Here is a 15,208-nt window from a genome sequence, read left to right on the forward strand (position 1 = left end):
CCATGATGCACTGTTTCTTTCTCTTTTTGCTCTGTATGCACCACTCTGCATTTAATCATTAGTGATCGATCTCTGCTCCCCTCCACAGCATGTCTTTTTCCTGGTTCTCTCCCTCAGCCCCAACCAGTCCCAGCAGAAGACTGCCCCTCCCTGAGCCTGGTTCTGCTGGAGGTTTCTTCCTGTTAAAAGGGAGTTTTTCCTTCCCACTGTAGCCAAGTGCTTGCTCACAGGGGGTCGTTTTGACCGTTGGGGTTTTACATAATTATTGTATGGCCTTGCCTTACAATATAAAGCGCCTTGGGGCAACTGTTTGTTGTGATTTGGCGCTATATAAAAAAACTGATTGATTGATTGATTGATATGTTCGTTGTCCAAACACAACACCCATCGCCTCTTGATGTACAATACTTCTGACTACAAATGGACAAATGCGGTCTGACAAAATGCAGCACGTGTGTAAGCCTGCTCACCTATTATTCCCTTCACAGCTGCGTCACTCGTGCGCGCCTGTGACATGATGTGTCTGTGTGACATCGCAGCCCTCGTTCCCTGAAGGGACACTTCAGAAAACGTGCTGACTGCTCTCTCACTTGCTCATGCTGTTTTTTTTAAACCTTTCCTATTTTATTTTAGTTCTTCTTCCACCCTGCTTTTCATCCAACATCCTCACTTCTGCTTCACATTACATATAACTCACATGGCCATCCATCCATCCATACATACATACATACATACATAACATCCATCCGTGAGATATGAGAGTTGAAGGTGGCGGAGCAGAAACGCATTCAGTAGGTTTTGCTTTGGAGTGAGCGACCGCAGAGAGCGTATGTCATCTTCTCTCCTCTCTCCATCCCTCCCTCCCTTTCGGGTGTGTGTGTGTGTGTGTGTGTGTGTGTGTGTGTGTGTGTGTGTGCCTCCTGTCTCTGTGCTGTTGTTCGCCGCCGCTGCTGCTGCCACAGATGAGCTGGAAAGAGGAAGGAAAGCGGATGTTTCTGACCACAGCGAACCGGGAGGAGTTTAAATCGGCGTGCGAGACTAAAGTGGCTTCTCTGACCATCAGCGGCTCTCTCTCTCCCTCTCTTTCTCCATCTGTCCCTCCCTCCCTCACTGCTATCTCTCGTTCCCCACTCTCTGTCTGTCTCTCTCTCTCTCACACACACACACGTGCTTGTGAGTGCACACACGTGTGCTGCCAGACTTGCACACGCTCACGTTGGCTGGATGTCTTCTCGTTAGGCTGAACTCGAGGTGCTCGGGCTTGTGATTAGTTGGGTGCAAAGGAGATCTTGAAAACCTGAATGTGTGTTTGTGTGTGTGTTTGTTTTTGCCAAAATTTGCATGAGACTTTGTGCATGCCTTGTACCATGTCGGGATGTTCCATGCACACTTTGATTGGACTGCACCTTGTGGGACTGGGTTACTGTGGGTTGTAGTTTGGGTAGAGGGGAGGTGAACTCCAGAGTGTGGGAGTGGAAAAGCAGAGGGATGCCCTGAGGGAGCTTCTTTCCCTCTGTTCTCTTCCTCTGGCAGATCTGTGCCTTCTTAATGACTTATGACTTAAATCTCTTTATGATTTGTGGTACCGGTTTCTGTGGCTTAGTCTTGTTTTCTCAGTGTTTGCCTTAACCTGAGATCAGACTGTGCCAGTGTACTTTTAACCCATGTGGTCTATGGGGATTGTCAGGAATGGGAGCTTGGTGACAATGCAAAGGTTTCAAAGTTCTAGTTTAATCCCTGACATGAGCACACAATGTCAGAATGGGTTATTTGCTGGTAAACAAACTCGGCAAGCTCATCAGATAGACTCGGCTCTAAGACAGCTGGTGTTAGGCTAGATTAGCGGCTTTGCATGCCACCTAGGTTGGCTACTTAGCATGTGGATGACTGAAGATTTTACCTTAAGTAAAGGTCATTCGGTACTGTGGTTTGTTGTATTCCCTTCAAAACATGAGTCTACCTCCAAGATGAGAGATTTGGACTGGTACTAGTAAGCATAGACATATTTGTCCAGGTGACATTGACATTTAACTGAGTTGAGTCCCAGCTTGAGTGATGTGAGTAGAAAAGAATAGTTTTCTGATCACCCCTCTTGGGCCTGGTCTGCTTAAGGTTTCTTCCTATTTAAAAAAAAAAAAACGCCAGAAGGAGTTTTTCTTTACCACTGTTGCCAATGTGCTTGCTCAGATGTTGAGTAAGGGTTGACCTTAGTTGCATATAGGGCCTTGAGGCCTGGTTCACACAGCAAGATAATTAGGCCAATATCTCCCTGATCTTCCGCTTTGGACAATCTTAAGTATGCCCCAATTGTCGTGATGATGCTAAAGATAATCTTATCAAATATTCCTGTTGTGTGTGGTGTGATAAGAGCGCTCTCATCTGCTCGGAAGGACATCAGGACCGCTCAGACTGCAAATCGGGGATATTCAACATGTTGGATTGTCTTGACCCGATATCGCAATGTGTGTGGTGTCCCCCTCGACCACAAACGAGCACACAGCCTGCTGAATGTGACATGTAGCCAATCAGAAAACAAGAGGACGGATGCAAGGAGTGGAATCCAAAATCAAAACGGCTGTTAAGGCGCACCAGAAAGTCCGGTGGTTGCGCTGTCTCCACTCCTTTAAACAACACCTTTTCTTTTTCTTTTTGTATCATTTTTTTCTCTGTTAGAAATAGTCCACAAACCTATCTCCATTGCGTTTTCCTCGTCCACCAGTTTGTTTACTCTGAAGTCACGATTAATCTCGAGAGATTTTGCGAGATTTCCCGTCTGACCTGGGAATGTTCGTGTGTGAAATCTGTTCGTGTGTGGTGTGTTGTCTTTACCGTGTGGCTGCACACCACACACTACAACTAAAACTGTTAGAGCTATGTTTTTTTTTTATCTCCATGTGTGTGGTCTCTCAGGTATTGGAAACCTACAGACAATTTAAAAATCTTGCCACGTGAACCAGGCATTATGTTGTGATTAAGATTTATAGAAGCAAATTCAATTGGGTTTTGTCTCACTAGGACAGGTGGAATGACATTTTTAATTCTTCAACTGGTTCTGTAATGGTGGTAAATGACCATGCACCGATGGCACGACATTCACCTGTATCTTTCAGTAAAATGATCAAATTCTTAGCCCATTTGAAAAAAACCTAAACTTCTGCAAAGGCCTATCTATATATCTGCGTTGTCAGTAATGACTATAATGTTGCTTATTGTTGCATGTCTAGTAAAATTGTGCAATGTAGCTTGTACCTGTAATGTCATAGTGAGTGTGCCTGATTTGATTTGACCACTATATGTCAGGGGTCTCGAGGCATCTTTTATATGAGGCCTCAAGCAACTAGACCAGTTAGCTAAGTGGATAAAGACCTGCCCTGCCAATGTGTTGACCTGGGTTTGAATCCCACTCATGCCATCGGTCTGTATTCTTAAACAAGACACTTAATCTACATGGTCTTCAGTCTACCCAGCTGCAAATGAGTACCAGCAACGGCTGGGGAAGTAACCTGTGTCAGACTACTGTCTCCTGGAAGTGGAGTTGTAGACTCTCATCCACTTGATTCTATGGATTCTGTCCCTAAGCACTGGCACCAACAGGCCCCAGGGCCTATATAGGACTTACTTCTTCTTCAAGCAATTAAACTTTTGGTGAAGCAAATGGCCCGGTGGCTCACTGAAGTACAGAAGTGGCGTCATCGGACCACCACTACTCTGTGCTTGTCATTGCATAATGTTAGCTAACATGAAATATTTATGCTGTGCTCCAGTTGTTTGAGATATGATGTAATGCATAGGGCCATCAGTGGTTTTGTAGGTATGCATGTTTTTGTTGTTTCCCTTTGTCAACTGAAGTAGCATCTCATGGATTTCCCCCCAAAAAACCAAACATGAAGTTATGTTGTTGCAACAAGTATAATGGCACTGTTTGGACAGTCAGACCACAGATTCACTCTTGTCTGATTCCAGTGTAATAGAATGTTGTCCGGGGGTGCTGTGTCTGTTGCTTCCCCTATCTAATTGTTAGGGCCCCTTCACACATAGTGCAAAGTTTGGTCGACGTCTGGTTGATTACGTTGAAACAGCTTGAAATTAGCGCACCATGAAACATCACGCCGATGAGCAGGCATGCACGAACCCGGAGCAAGAGTTTGTGCATGCACCGGTGTCTTTCAAGCAGGAACAGTGTGAGGTGTAGCACATGGTGCTGCTTATGTGGAAGAAATAAAAAACAAAACCAGCTGGTAAGTATGGAACCACATTGTGCCGCTTATGTAGAATAAATAAAAAGAAAAACACATACCACCCACTGGATGTGAACCAGCACCTTCCAAAACCTCTGATCACCAGTCAGCAACTTTACCACTGAGCTACAGATCTCTTCTTTGAAAGCTGCGGGAATCTGCCTCATATCAGGAAGGACACAGAAGTATTACAAAAAAAAAAAAAAAATTAAAGTCACACACTATATAAAAACATCACATTTATCAAGCGAGCAATACAAATATGATCCCTCTGTTCCTCTGTAGATGACCCATGGTCACAGACATACAGTCATGAAATGACATGGATGAGAAGCAGTGTGCTCTGATCATGTCCACATCTACTGGTCTGATGTGTCCAGTCTGCTGCGCGTGTGTCCTGCCTGACGCGTGTCTTGTGGACTGCGTGCCACAGCACAGACACTTTGTCATGTGGAACAGAGCTCACATGGCTGACGGGATGGTCAGATTGTCCACTGTGTGTTCTGATCTAACAGTTCATTTCAACCTGGGGGGCTGTCAGTGTCCGCTCCGTGTGCGTGCTTGCTGGCTGCAGCCTGTCACCACTACGGCGATATATTTTTTAACTTATGTCCACGTAAATACAGCAATCAGACACACGCACCTCACAGTGGATGGTTGTTAGTCCATGACTGTCCAAACACAGTAGGTGTTATCCAGCTGGAATGTCCAGATCCACAGATTCTCACAGCTGCTTCTGTCGGAAGCCACGTCTCCAGTGAGTGGAATGCACACACCCATCTGTCAGTGTGTGTGTTTGCAAAGTCACACTCGTGGGGCACTTAGACAAATTTCACAGCAGTACGACAGTAATTGCCTGCAGTCTGTTATAGTGCCAAGAGTGCGACTGGCCACGCATTTTCTAAGTGCCATGCGAGCAGTGTTAGGTGTTTGTGCATGTCAGCTGGAATTTCACGTGCCGCGAGAGGGTGCAATGGGTTCGCACACTGCACACTTTGTCTTTCAGGCGTTTGTGTGCACAAATAGTTGTAGCAACAGGTGTACAAGGCAGGGATGACATTACACAGTTTGCACACAATTCCTGCGTCATGCGAACTAAGTGTGCACTTCGTCCAAACTTCGCACTATGTGTGAAGGGGCCTTTAATATTGACCCTTGATTTTAGCTAGCAGGTAACACATTTATGGGTGGTCATCCATTGCTGATGTTTAGCACCAATTTGTGTCCTAATCAGGCCCAGTTCATTAAAACAGCAGACAAAATTCACATGAACTATTATTATATGACCATTTACAAATGAGTGTAACCGGTGATTTCTAGGTTTTGCCTGTTATTGTAAAATATGCCCAAGTATGGACAAGTTCCTTTCCATGAGTGTTTGTGCACAAAAATGTATTTGCTTACATCACAAAACTGTCTTGTGCTGAAGAGTGCGGCATGTTTTTTTTTTATGTTGCAGAGGGATATTAGATGAAGCATGGTCAGTCCCTATGACTGCATATTGTGCTCAGATGACCACCGTTACTGATTTTGCAAATTCTTACCTCTGCTCTGCATGACTAGTCACTGTTTTAGTTCAGTGTGCACGCTAATGTCACAAATTTAAAAAAAATTCTTAATCTCTCACCATGTTCTACAGTGCTGCTTCCGTTTACACCCAGTGGCAGGACACGATTGGGTGTCCGATTATGCTTTGTGCCAAAAGTGTAGACAGTTACAAATCAGCAATAGGAGACCACTGTAACTTACTAAATAGGAATTATAGCAACATTCTCACCCAGGAACATAATCATCACACCACATTTCCATTCATACCTTCCTTTATAAAGTCCAATAAGATGCACAGGAAGTTCTGTTTCTTGGAGAATTTAGCTGGCAAAGCCAGGGTAGGATTTTTAGAAAACTGGATGATGTGGCACACCAAGCCAGTATGACAACCGCCTCGATTTTAGGCAGTTTGTTCCTTTCCTTTCAAGGTCACCACTCTCAAAATAGATTTGACGTTGTACAAACTTGTCAAAGTTCCTACCCCGGGTTCTCTCGTTGCTTGCCCAGTTGTCTCCCTATCTGAGTGGCAGAGGATGCTGTGAATCCAGAGCATTAATTGATGTTCTTTCTGTCTGTCTGCAGGTGTGAGGACACCATCAGCACCCTGGCTCAGGGGCTGGAGTGCTCATGATGGATCTGAAGGAGAGCTGCGGCAGTCAGGGGAGCCAGGAGAGCTCCAGTCTGCAACCCACCTCCTGGGAGGTCTTCGCTCACAGCAGCACCCTGCACGGCCTGCGCTTTATTTTCCTCTATGGTCAGCCCACTGCTCGCCGCCTGCTCTGGGCTGTTGCTCTACTTGCCTGTTTGGCGTTGTTGGCCCTGGAGAGTGCCGAACGTCTGACCTATTTCCTCTCCTTCCCTCATGTGACCAGCGTGGATGCTGTGGTGTCGAGCAGCCTGGTTTTCCCCGTTGTGACGATTTGTAACCTCAATGCTTACCGGTTCAGCCGCCTGACTCGTAACGATCTGTATCATGCCGGAGAGCTGCTGGCCCTGCTGGATGTGCACTTGGCAATTCCCCAGCCTCACCTGGCTGAGCCTGATGTGCTGGCTTTCCTCCAGGACAGAGCCAACTTCACTGCTTATAAACCCAAGGCTTTCAGCATGAAGGAGTTTATCGTAAGGGTCGGTCACGGCCTGGATGAGATGATGCTCTACTGCCGGTACCAAGGCCAGGAATGCAGCCATCAGGACTTCAAAATCGTGAGTCCACTCTTGCTATCTTTTAGATGCCAGCTATGATCTGGGCTCTGTCAGGGTCAGAGGTTCTGTGTAGCCTCCTTGTCCAAAGAGGACTCTGCTGGTGAGGCAGTTTGGTTGTGTGTCATGAGTTAGTTTATTTTTTTTTGGGGGGGGGGGGGGGGGGGGGAGCAAGGGTACATGCATGAGAACTGCATCCAAGTGGTAGTGGCTACAGGTACCAAACGTATCCGCACACTGGTGCTCTGACACTTTGTGGGACTGTGACAGAACCCAGTGGTATTAACAAGTGATGCAACATGAGGGATTGTGAAGCATTTGCTGTTTTTTCTGAGACCACTAGATTGGTGCTGTCTTAAACAAGCAAACAAACAAACAGCAGTAAGGCTTCAAAGCAAAGTGAAGTGCAATATGCTTTGAACAGTCCGTTGCAATAGTTTGCCATCTAGCGGGCGTAGAAAAAAACACATTCTTCATGAGGCTCTATGTGGCCATGAGTAGTGTTAATAATGTGTTGCAATACTGGAATTATGAACTGGGCAGCCCCATGTGGTGATTATCCATATGACATCTGTTCACCCCCAAAACGTGAATCAGCTGCAAATCGTAATTCACAATTTCACGTTTTGGGGGTTAACATATCTGTGTTTTTGTGGCTATGAGACGAGATCTTGCAGGATTTCTGCCTAAATTCAAAATGGCAACACGTTTCCAAAAAAGATTACAAAATTTCTCATGAAGTGATACGCTGGATAATCTCCACAGCTTGTTATTGGGTTCTGTCGGAGCATCAATGCGCCGCTATACCTGTAGCTGAGTCCTTTGTTTTCTTGCCCCTTTAGTAGTAAAATGATTTGATGTATGGTGAAAGCTGCTCTTTGTACCTTGCGTCGCGTTGCTTTGCCGGGACACTCCTGCCATGTCTTCTCCTTGCTGTTTGGTTTAAAGGTCAGTCCACAAGCTTCATTCTGCAAATCTGCTCTGTTATTGCCTCGTTGCTGTCTCTGGCCTTCACATAATTGCCTTTTGCTCACTGGCACCAGTTCTACTGCAACAGGTCTGGAACATTTCAGCCACTGAAGGAAATAATTGTTTTGTTTTTTGCTCCCAGTGAGATTCTGCCATTTTGCTCATTTGTTTCTTTGCTGAAGACTTTTTTCTTTCTTTTTTTTTTAATTTTGAGATTACAATCAATCGGAACATTCAAAGGGTGCTTGTGTATTTACTGAAATGCCAAAATACATCGTTATTATTCAGACACTGGCAGTTGTTGCTTGGTATTGATTTCATCGGTTGTTTGTGTGCGCACGCTGTGCTTGTAAAAATCCGTGCACAAAGACACAAAGTGTTGGAGAAACTATTTTACTGTTGGACCGACTAAGTGTGTAGCGATGCACGCTGTGTTTTATTTAATACGAACGGTAAATATTCTCGACGCCCACGATGTGTTTCGCGCTCGTGCTTTCTCACATATGGCTGAATTTGAAGCACATCAGCAGTGTGAATGAGCAACACACTGCATGTGTGAATTTTCTAAATGGGTTCCACTGAAGCTTTTACTACTTTTATGCTTGTGCTGAAGAGGATGAGTGCATGAATACAAATAATGAGGAGAAAACTCAGTTAGGATTCTTTGAATCTTCTGTGTTGCCCTTGTAATGTGTTTTGATGTATTTTATTGGCCTACATATGTTCTTTTCTGAAAGTATTTCTTCCCGTAGGTTTTTGTCATACGTGTGTGTGTGTGTGCACAGGTTTGTGTTTTGACATCATATAAAAAAAAATCTTGCTATTTTAAACAATAATCTTAAAAGATTTTGCTCTTGAAGTCTTTACAGTCTGATACAAATTAAATTAAGACAGGAAACTCAAAATAACATTCCCTTTAATATAACATCTAAATAATCACTTACAACCAGGAATACTTTTTACAAGTCACTGAATACCTCATGGAATGTATCATTAAATTAATTAATACATATAGCAATGAATTTTAAAACTATTTGGAGTTGGACATCATCAAATAGTAATTTAAAGTAACGATTGTATCTGGGAGCAGGTCGGCTGATGTACGGTGCCCTAGAAAAGTATTCAGCCCCTTCGGATTTTATGTTTTTTTTTTTGTTTTGTTTTTTTTTTTTATGAGAATTTTTTTAAACACATATTTTATGCAAGCATTTAAAAATCATGCTCATTAAACCGAATGTGCAACAAAAGAGTCTTTCTGGAGTAGGAAATTCTTAAAAAAGAAATAAGCAAGAAGGAGACTAATGAGGAAAGCCACCAAGACTGTTTTGAAGGCATTACAGGCTTCTGTCGCTGTGACAGGAGAAACTGTGCAGAGTAACTGTTGTAACTGTGTGTTGCATCATCGATTATTCAGCTCCACTTTGCCAGAAGGCACACTTTTAATACGTTTTTTTTTTTTCTTCACTGCTCCACTCCACCGTGAAACTTTCACCGTTTATGCATCAGGCAAAAGTTGCACAATCAAGAGTTTCTCCAGTCACAGCCACAGAAGCCTATAACTCTGTCAGAGTTGCCATGTGTGTCATGGTGTCTGACATGAGAGCCGTTCTTGAACAGTCACACCAGACAGATTTGCTCTACAGTACCACACTTTGGATTTCTTAATAATTTATGTAAATGAAGTAAAAGACATATTCAGTGACCTAGAAATGATGATTTGTACTAACAATAATCCCTATGTTTAGGTGTTCCAACTACTTATGGCTTTAAAGTTGACATTACAAGTACATTGTGATGGTTTCACTTAGACTCTTGTGATAGCATACAGAAGCAAAACTACAAAAACTGTGTCACTATCCAAATAATTACGGACCTGATTGCAAATCAGTCATCATGAAATAGAAACAGTATGGTACTTTGAGCTAAATCTATCCAAAGTAGACTGTCCTTACAGACAGGGTGACTCTGCCAGAAAGAGACAAGTGAGGGAAGCCACCAAGGCACCTTTCAGTGGACTATAATTATAATTACAGTCCATTAACAGTATACTGTACTGTATACAGTATACTGTATGTAGTACTTGTATATATCTGATATTCATAGTAGTTTGTAATGATGCCTCACATTCACAGCACACAACCTCTGCCATACAAGGTGCTCAATTGCACACTGCTAGCAACTTGGGGACTGAACTCTGTTCACAAGCCTGGTTCTCAAACCTTTAGTCCACCACTTCCCCATGACAACACTAAAGGAGTGACAAGGGTCAGTGGCTGTGATTAAAGGAAGTGTGCATAAAGCAACCTTCTGTTGCTTTACAAGTCACAAATTCATGATACAGTGGAACAGAGAAGAATCTAGGCTAAAGTCTCATGTGGGCCTTTTGGCAAAGGATAGCTTGACTGAGATTTCACAAGTGACTGGTGAAATTGCAAACAAAAAGCTATTCTGTGCACAATGTCTCCACTGAAAATTATAACTTCAGAGTTGCCAAAGGTGTCTTGGTGGCTTCCCTCATGAATCTCTTTATGATGTCACGAGCTGGGGTAGCAGGCGCTGCCCGGGTTAACCTGTTTTAGACATAAGCCAAATGCCAATCATTTTAATCAAAACAACTGCCCAACATTTGTTTTTGTAATGCTGATGTCTTATCCCATCGTCACGTCTTCCGAAGAGGAAGCAGAGACTGGGGACTCAGAGGTGGACTCATCCATTACCCAGGCCAAAGTCACCGAGGTGGTTAGAAAGCTCCTTGGTGGCAAGGCTCCTGGGGTGGATGAAATCCATCCTGAGTACCTTAAGTCTCTGGATGTTGTGGGGCTGTCTTGGCTGACACGCCACTGCAGCATCGCGTGGCGATCGGGGACAGTGCCTCTGGATTGGCAGACCGGGGTGGTGGTCCCTCTGTTTAAGAAGGGGGACCGGAGGGTGTGTTCCAACTATAGGGGATCACACTCCTCAGCCTCCCCGGTAAGGTCTATTCCAGAGTACTGGAGAGGAGAATTCGACCGATGGTTGAACCTCAGATTCAGGAGGAGCAGTGTGGTTTTCGTCCTGGTCGCGGCACACTGGACCAGCTCTATATGCTCCATCGGGTGCTCGAGGGTTCATGGGAGTTTGCCCAACCAGTCCACATGTGTTTTGTGGATCTGGAGAAGGCGTTCGACTGTGTCCCTCGGGGCACCCTGTGGGGAGTGCTCCGGGAGTACGGGGTCCGGGGTCCTTTGTTAAGGGCTACCCGGTCCCTGTACGACCGCAGCAGGAGCTTGGTTCGCATTGCCGGTAGTAAGTCAAACCTGTTTCCAGTGCACGCTGGCCTCCGCCACGGCTGCCCTTTGTCACCGGTTCTGTTCATTATTTTTATGGACAGAATTTTTAGGCGCAGCCAGGGTGTAGAGGGGGTGTGGTTTGGGAACCACAGAATCTCGTCTCTGCTGTTTGCGGACGATGTGGTTCTGTTGGCTTTGTCAAATCAGGACCTTCAGCGTGCACTGGGGCGGTTTGCAGCAGAGTGTGAAGCGTCCGGGATGAAAATCAGCACCTCCAAATCCGAGGCCATGGTTCTCGACCGGAAAAAGGTGCTTTGCCCTCTTCAGGTCGGTGGAGTGTCCTTGCCTCAAGTGGAGGAGTTCAAGTATCTCGGGGTCTTATTCACGAGTGAGGGACGGATGGAGCGTGAGATCGATAGACGGATCGGTGCAGCGTCTGCAGTGATGCGGTCGCTGTATCGGACCGTCGTGGTGAAGAGAGAGAGCTGAGTAGGGGGGCAAAGCTCTCGACTTAACGATCGATCTACGTTCCGATCCTCACCTATGGTCATGAGATTTGGCTCATGACCAAAAGAACGAGATCGTGGGTACAAGCGGCCGAGATGAGTTTCCTCCGCAGGGTGGCTGGGCGCTCCCTTAGAGATAGGGTGAGGAGCTCGGTCACTCGGGAGGAGCTCGGAGTCGAGCCGCTGCTCCTCCATGTCGAAAGGAGTCAGTTGAGGTGGCTCGGGCATCTTTTCCGGATGCCCCCTGGACACCTCGCTGGAGAGGTGTTCCGGGCACGTCCCATTGGAAGGAGGCCCCGGGGAAGACCCAGGACACGCTGGAAGGATTACATCTCTCAGCTGGCTTGGGAACGCCTTGGGGTTCCCCTGGAGGAGCTGGGGGAGGTGTGTGTGGATCGGGAGGTCTGGGCAGCTTTGCTTGAGCTGCTGCCCCCGCGACCTGACTCCGGATAAAGCGGAAGAAAATGGATGGATGGATGATGTCTTATAAATATAATATTTAATGGGCTAAAGTTTGTCCAGCAGAACTATAAGAGGTGGACTCCCCAAACTAAGTGGAAATACTTGGTTAAAAAACAAACACATTTGAAGTCCTTCATGCAGACTTTGTTTTGCAATTAAATTTATAACAAAATTACAAACAAAAGGTAGGTAGGTAACAGTAAATGTAAATATCAATGAATCAAAATTGAGGTAAATTGGATGTACTGCCAAATTCTCTGAAACGCCTTTGGAGACGGCTTATGGTAGAGAAATGAACATTCAATACACGAGCAACAGCTCTGGTTGACATTCCTGCTGTCAGCATGCCAATTGCACGCTCCCTGAAATCTTGCAACATCTGTGGCATTGTGCTGTGTGATAAAACTGCACCTTTCAGAGTGGCCTTTTATTGTGGGCAGTCTAAGGCACACCTGTGCACTAATCATGGTGTCTAATCAGCATCTTGATATGGCACACCTGTGAGGTGGGATGGATTATCTCAGCAAAGGAGAAGTGCTCACTATCACAGATTTAGACTGGTTTGTGAACAATATTTGAGAGAAATGGTGATATTGTGTATGTGGAAAAAGGTTTAGATCTTTGAGTTCATCTCGTACAAAATGGGAGCAAAACCAAAACTGTTGCGTTTATATTTTTGTTGAGTGTATTACCTTTTTCCTCTTCACAGTGGAGTATTACACACTATCTGCTGTAATCTGCAGCCTAAGCAGTATCTCGGTTTTCCGTCCAAAGCATTGAGCATGTAGAGATTATACATTATTAATGAGGTTTTCTTTTTGTTTGTCAGTAAGATTGATGCATACACAATCCACAGTGCCATGGGGACGGCTCTTGAAGTTCATCAGCTTTGGTGAGCTGTTTGTTTATTTATTTATTTATTTTGTTTTGGGGGAGAATCATCTCCATTTGTCATTAACGGATACGTCAAGTCATCCGTTGAACTGGCATGAATGTGACTCTCTGAACTTTATCATTTATTTTTGGGATCATTTATTCGTGTTGGTGCTCCTGAGAGAGGCTCCATGCAGGAACCTCTAATTGGAAAAAGGCAACATGTGATGGATCATGTGATTGATTTTAATGATTTTTGATTCGTGCCTTCAGATGGATGCTTTCTTTCTTCGGACTTTAGATCACCCACTGGAGGAATGTGTTTCTTTCATGATTTCATTGTGTTGAATCGTCAGTGAGGGAATGGAACACTGGCTTTGATCTGCCACTGCTTTGTCATACTGGAAATGATCAAACTGAGCAAAATTGCAAAAGAAAAGTATTTGTTTGCAATTTCCCACTTTTTATATAAACTATTAAGACTTTAAGTTCACCTGTGTTTGTTTGGGGTCTGATATGATGCTGATGCTATTCCCTGTTAAGTCAGCACTTTAATATGAAGTCAAGCCAAGCAGGTTGTCGGTACCACTGAAGGGAAGAGGCAACACTTAAAATCCAGCCTCAGTGTATCATGGCCTACAGAAAATGTATGATAGCCATCCCAGGGTGGTAGTTATAGCTAGGACGTCATTGAAGAATTTCACAGAGGTCAAAAATTAAAAATGCTCCAATTATTTTGAGAAATATACCACATTATTTGTCTGATCATGACTATTCCAAAAAGGTATACAAGTAGTTTGGACTATCTATGACTGAATATTATGGAGTTATGGGGTAAAAACAGCAAGAATGGTCACAACTAGGGATGGGTATTGATAAGATTTTATCTATCGATGCCATTATTGATTCTGCTTATCGATTCGATTCCTTATCGATACCTCTTGTGAATTTTGTACTAAAAGTAGGCTTTACAGGTTTTCTATGTATTTCATTGAGTATTAAAGTAAACAAATATGAAATTGGTCACTGTATCCTTGATCTCTGGATATAAATAAAAATAAACAAAATGGTGTTTTGCTTTGAAGTTATTAATTCCGACTGGATTCTATCGTTCTAACTTGACTTGTCAGAGAGCCGCACAGCGTTTGGAGCTGTGTGAACAGAACGGAGGAAGATTCTCGTTTCTTTCTCGCAACAAGACAGGAGTCCCAGTTAGTGACTTTAATCTGCACAAAAGTGACTCACGATTTCACATATTCAGGGATGAAAGTGGTGAAAAACAAACAAAAAAAAGTTGTAACCCAAAATTACCCCCCAACACCACCTGCATGGAAATATTTGAATTCTAGAAGCTCTGAAATGCAATCTGGGACTATTCCAGACAATAAACTGCAGTGAGTGCAGCATCCATTTAGGTGAAAAAAAACCCCAACTTTCCTTATTCATATTCATTCCAGTAGTATTCCGCTCTTACTAGGATGCAACAGTTTTCTAGTTTGGCAGATAGTTCTGGAGGAAATCACTGAAGAAATTAACACATTGAAAATATGGGGTCCATGTGGCGGCGTGCCGAATGTTGCCCATTCGCCATGAAATTACGTTCTTCCTTTTGACGGCTTTAATTTTGTCACATCATCATGAAAATTGATACACAGGTCGAGCACGACAACCTCTTACAATTCATAGGAGCGTCCCCATGGGCGGGGCAAAATGCCTCAATAGCACCCCCTTGAAACTTTCAAAAACCACTCCCCATAGGGGTTTTTTTGGAGTAGGGAGATGAAAATTGGTACACGTGTGACTTGCATAGACATACAAAAAAGTCTCTTGCACCATGGGTCTACTCCAAACAGGAAGTCGGCCATTTTGAGTTGTCTTGTCATTTTGGCGTGATTTCCACATGTTGTATTTGAACGAACTCCTCCTAGGGATTTTGTCCAATGCACTTCAAATTTCTTCCAGATCACCCACAGACGATACTGACCAAAAGTTATCGAAAGCTTTTCTTTATGTTGAAAGGTGTGGCCGCTATGGTGCCGCCATTTTGACCCTTCGACATGGAACATTATACTTAAACAGGTACTGAAATCACATAGTTAACCCCATGAAATTCCTTCCACTTCTAAAACATGCAGAACAAGTT

General features: G+C 44.2%; 1 protein-coding gene across 1 annotated transcript in view; it reads left to right on the top strand.

Moving 5' to 3' along the window:
- Positions 1-1,130: 1,130 nt before the first annotated feature.
- The window catches only part of asic2 (acid-sensing (proton-gated) ion channel 2), a 1,153,097-nt gene continuing 1,139,019 nt past the window's right edge, over positions 1,131-15,208 (top strand). Inside the window, exons 1-2 of the mRNA XM_034189651.1 lie at positions 1,131-1,251; positions 6,369-6,989. Of these exons, the coding sequence (XP_034045542.1) occupies positions 6,414-6,989 (576 nt within the window). The 5' untranslated portion in view covers positions 1,131-1,251; positions 6,369-6,413. The remainder of the gene's footprint in view (positions 1,252-6,368; positions 6,990-15,208) is intronic.

This window comes from Thalassophryne amazonica, chromosome 16 (assembly GCF_902500255.1).
Source record: "Thalassophryne amazonica chromosome 16, fThaAma1.1, whole genome shotgun sequence".
NCBI lineage: Eukaryota > Metazoa > Chordata > Actinopteri > Batrachoidiformes > Batrachoididae > Thalassophryne > Thalassophryne amazonica.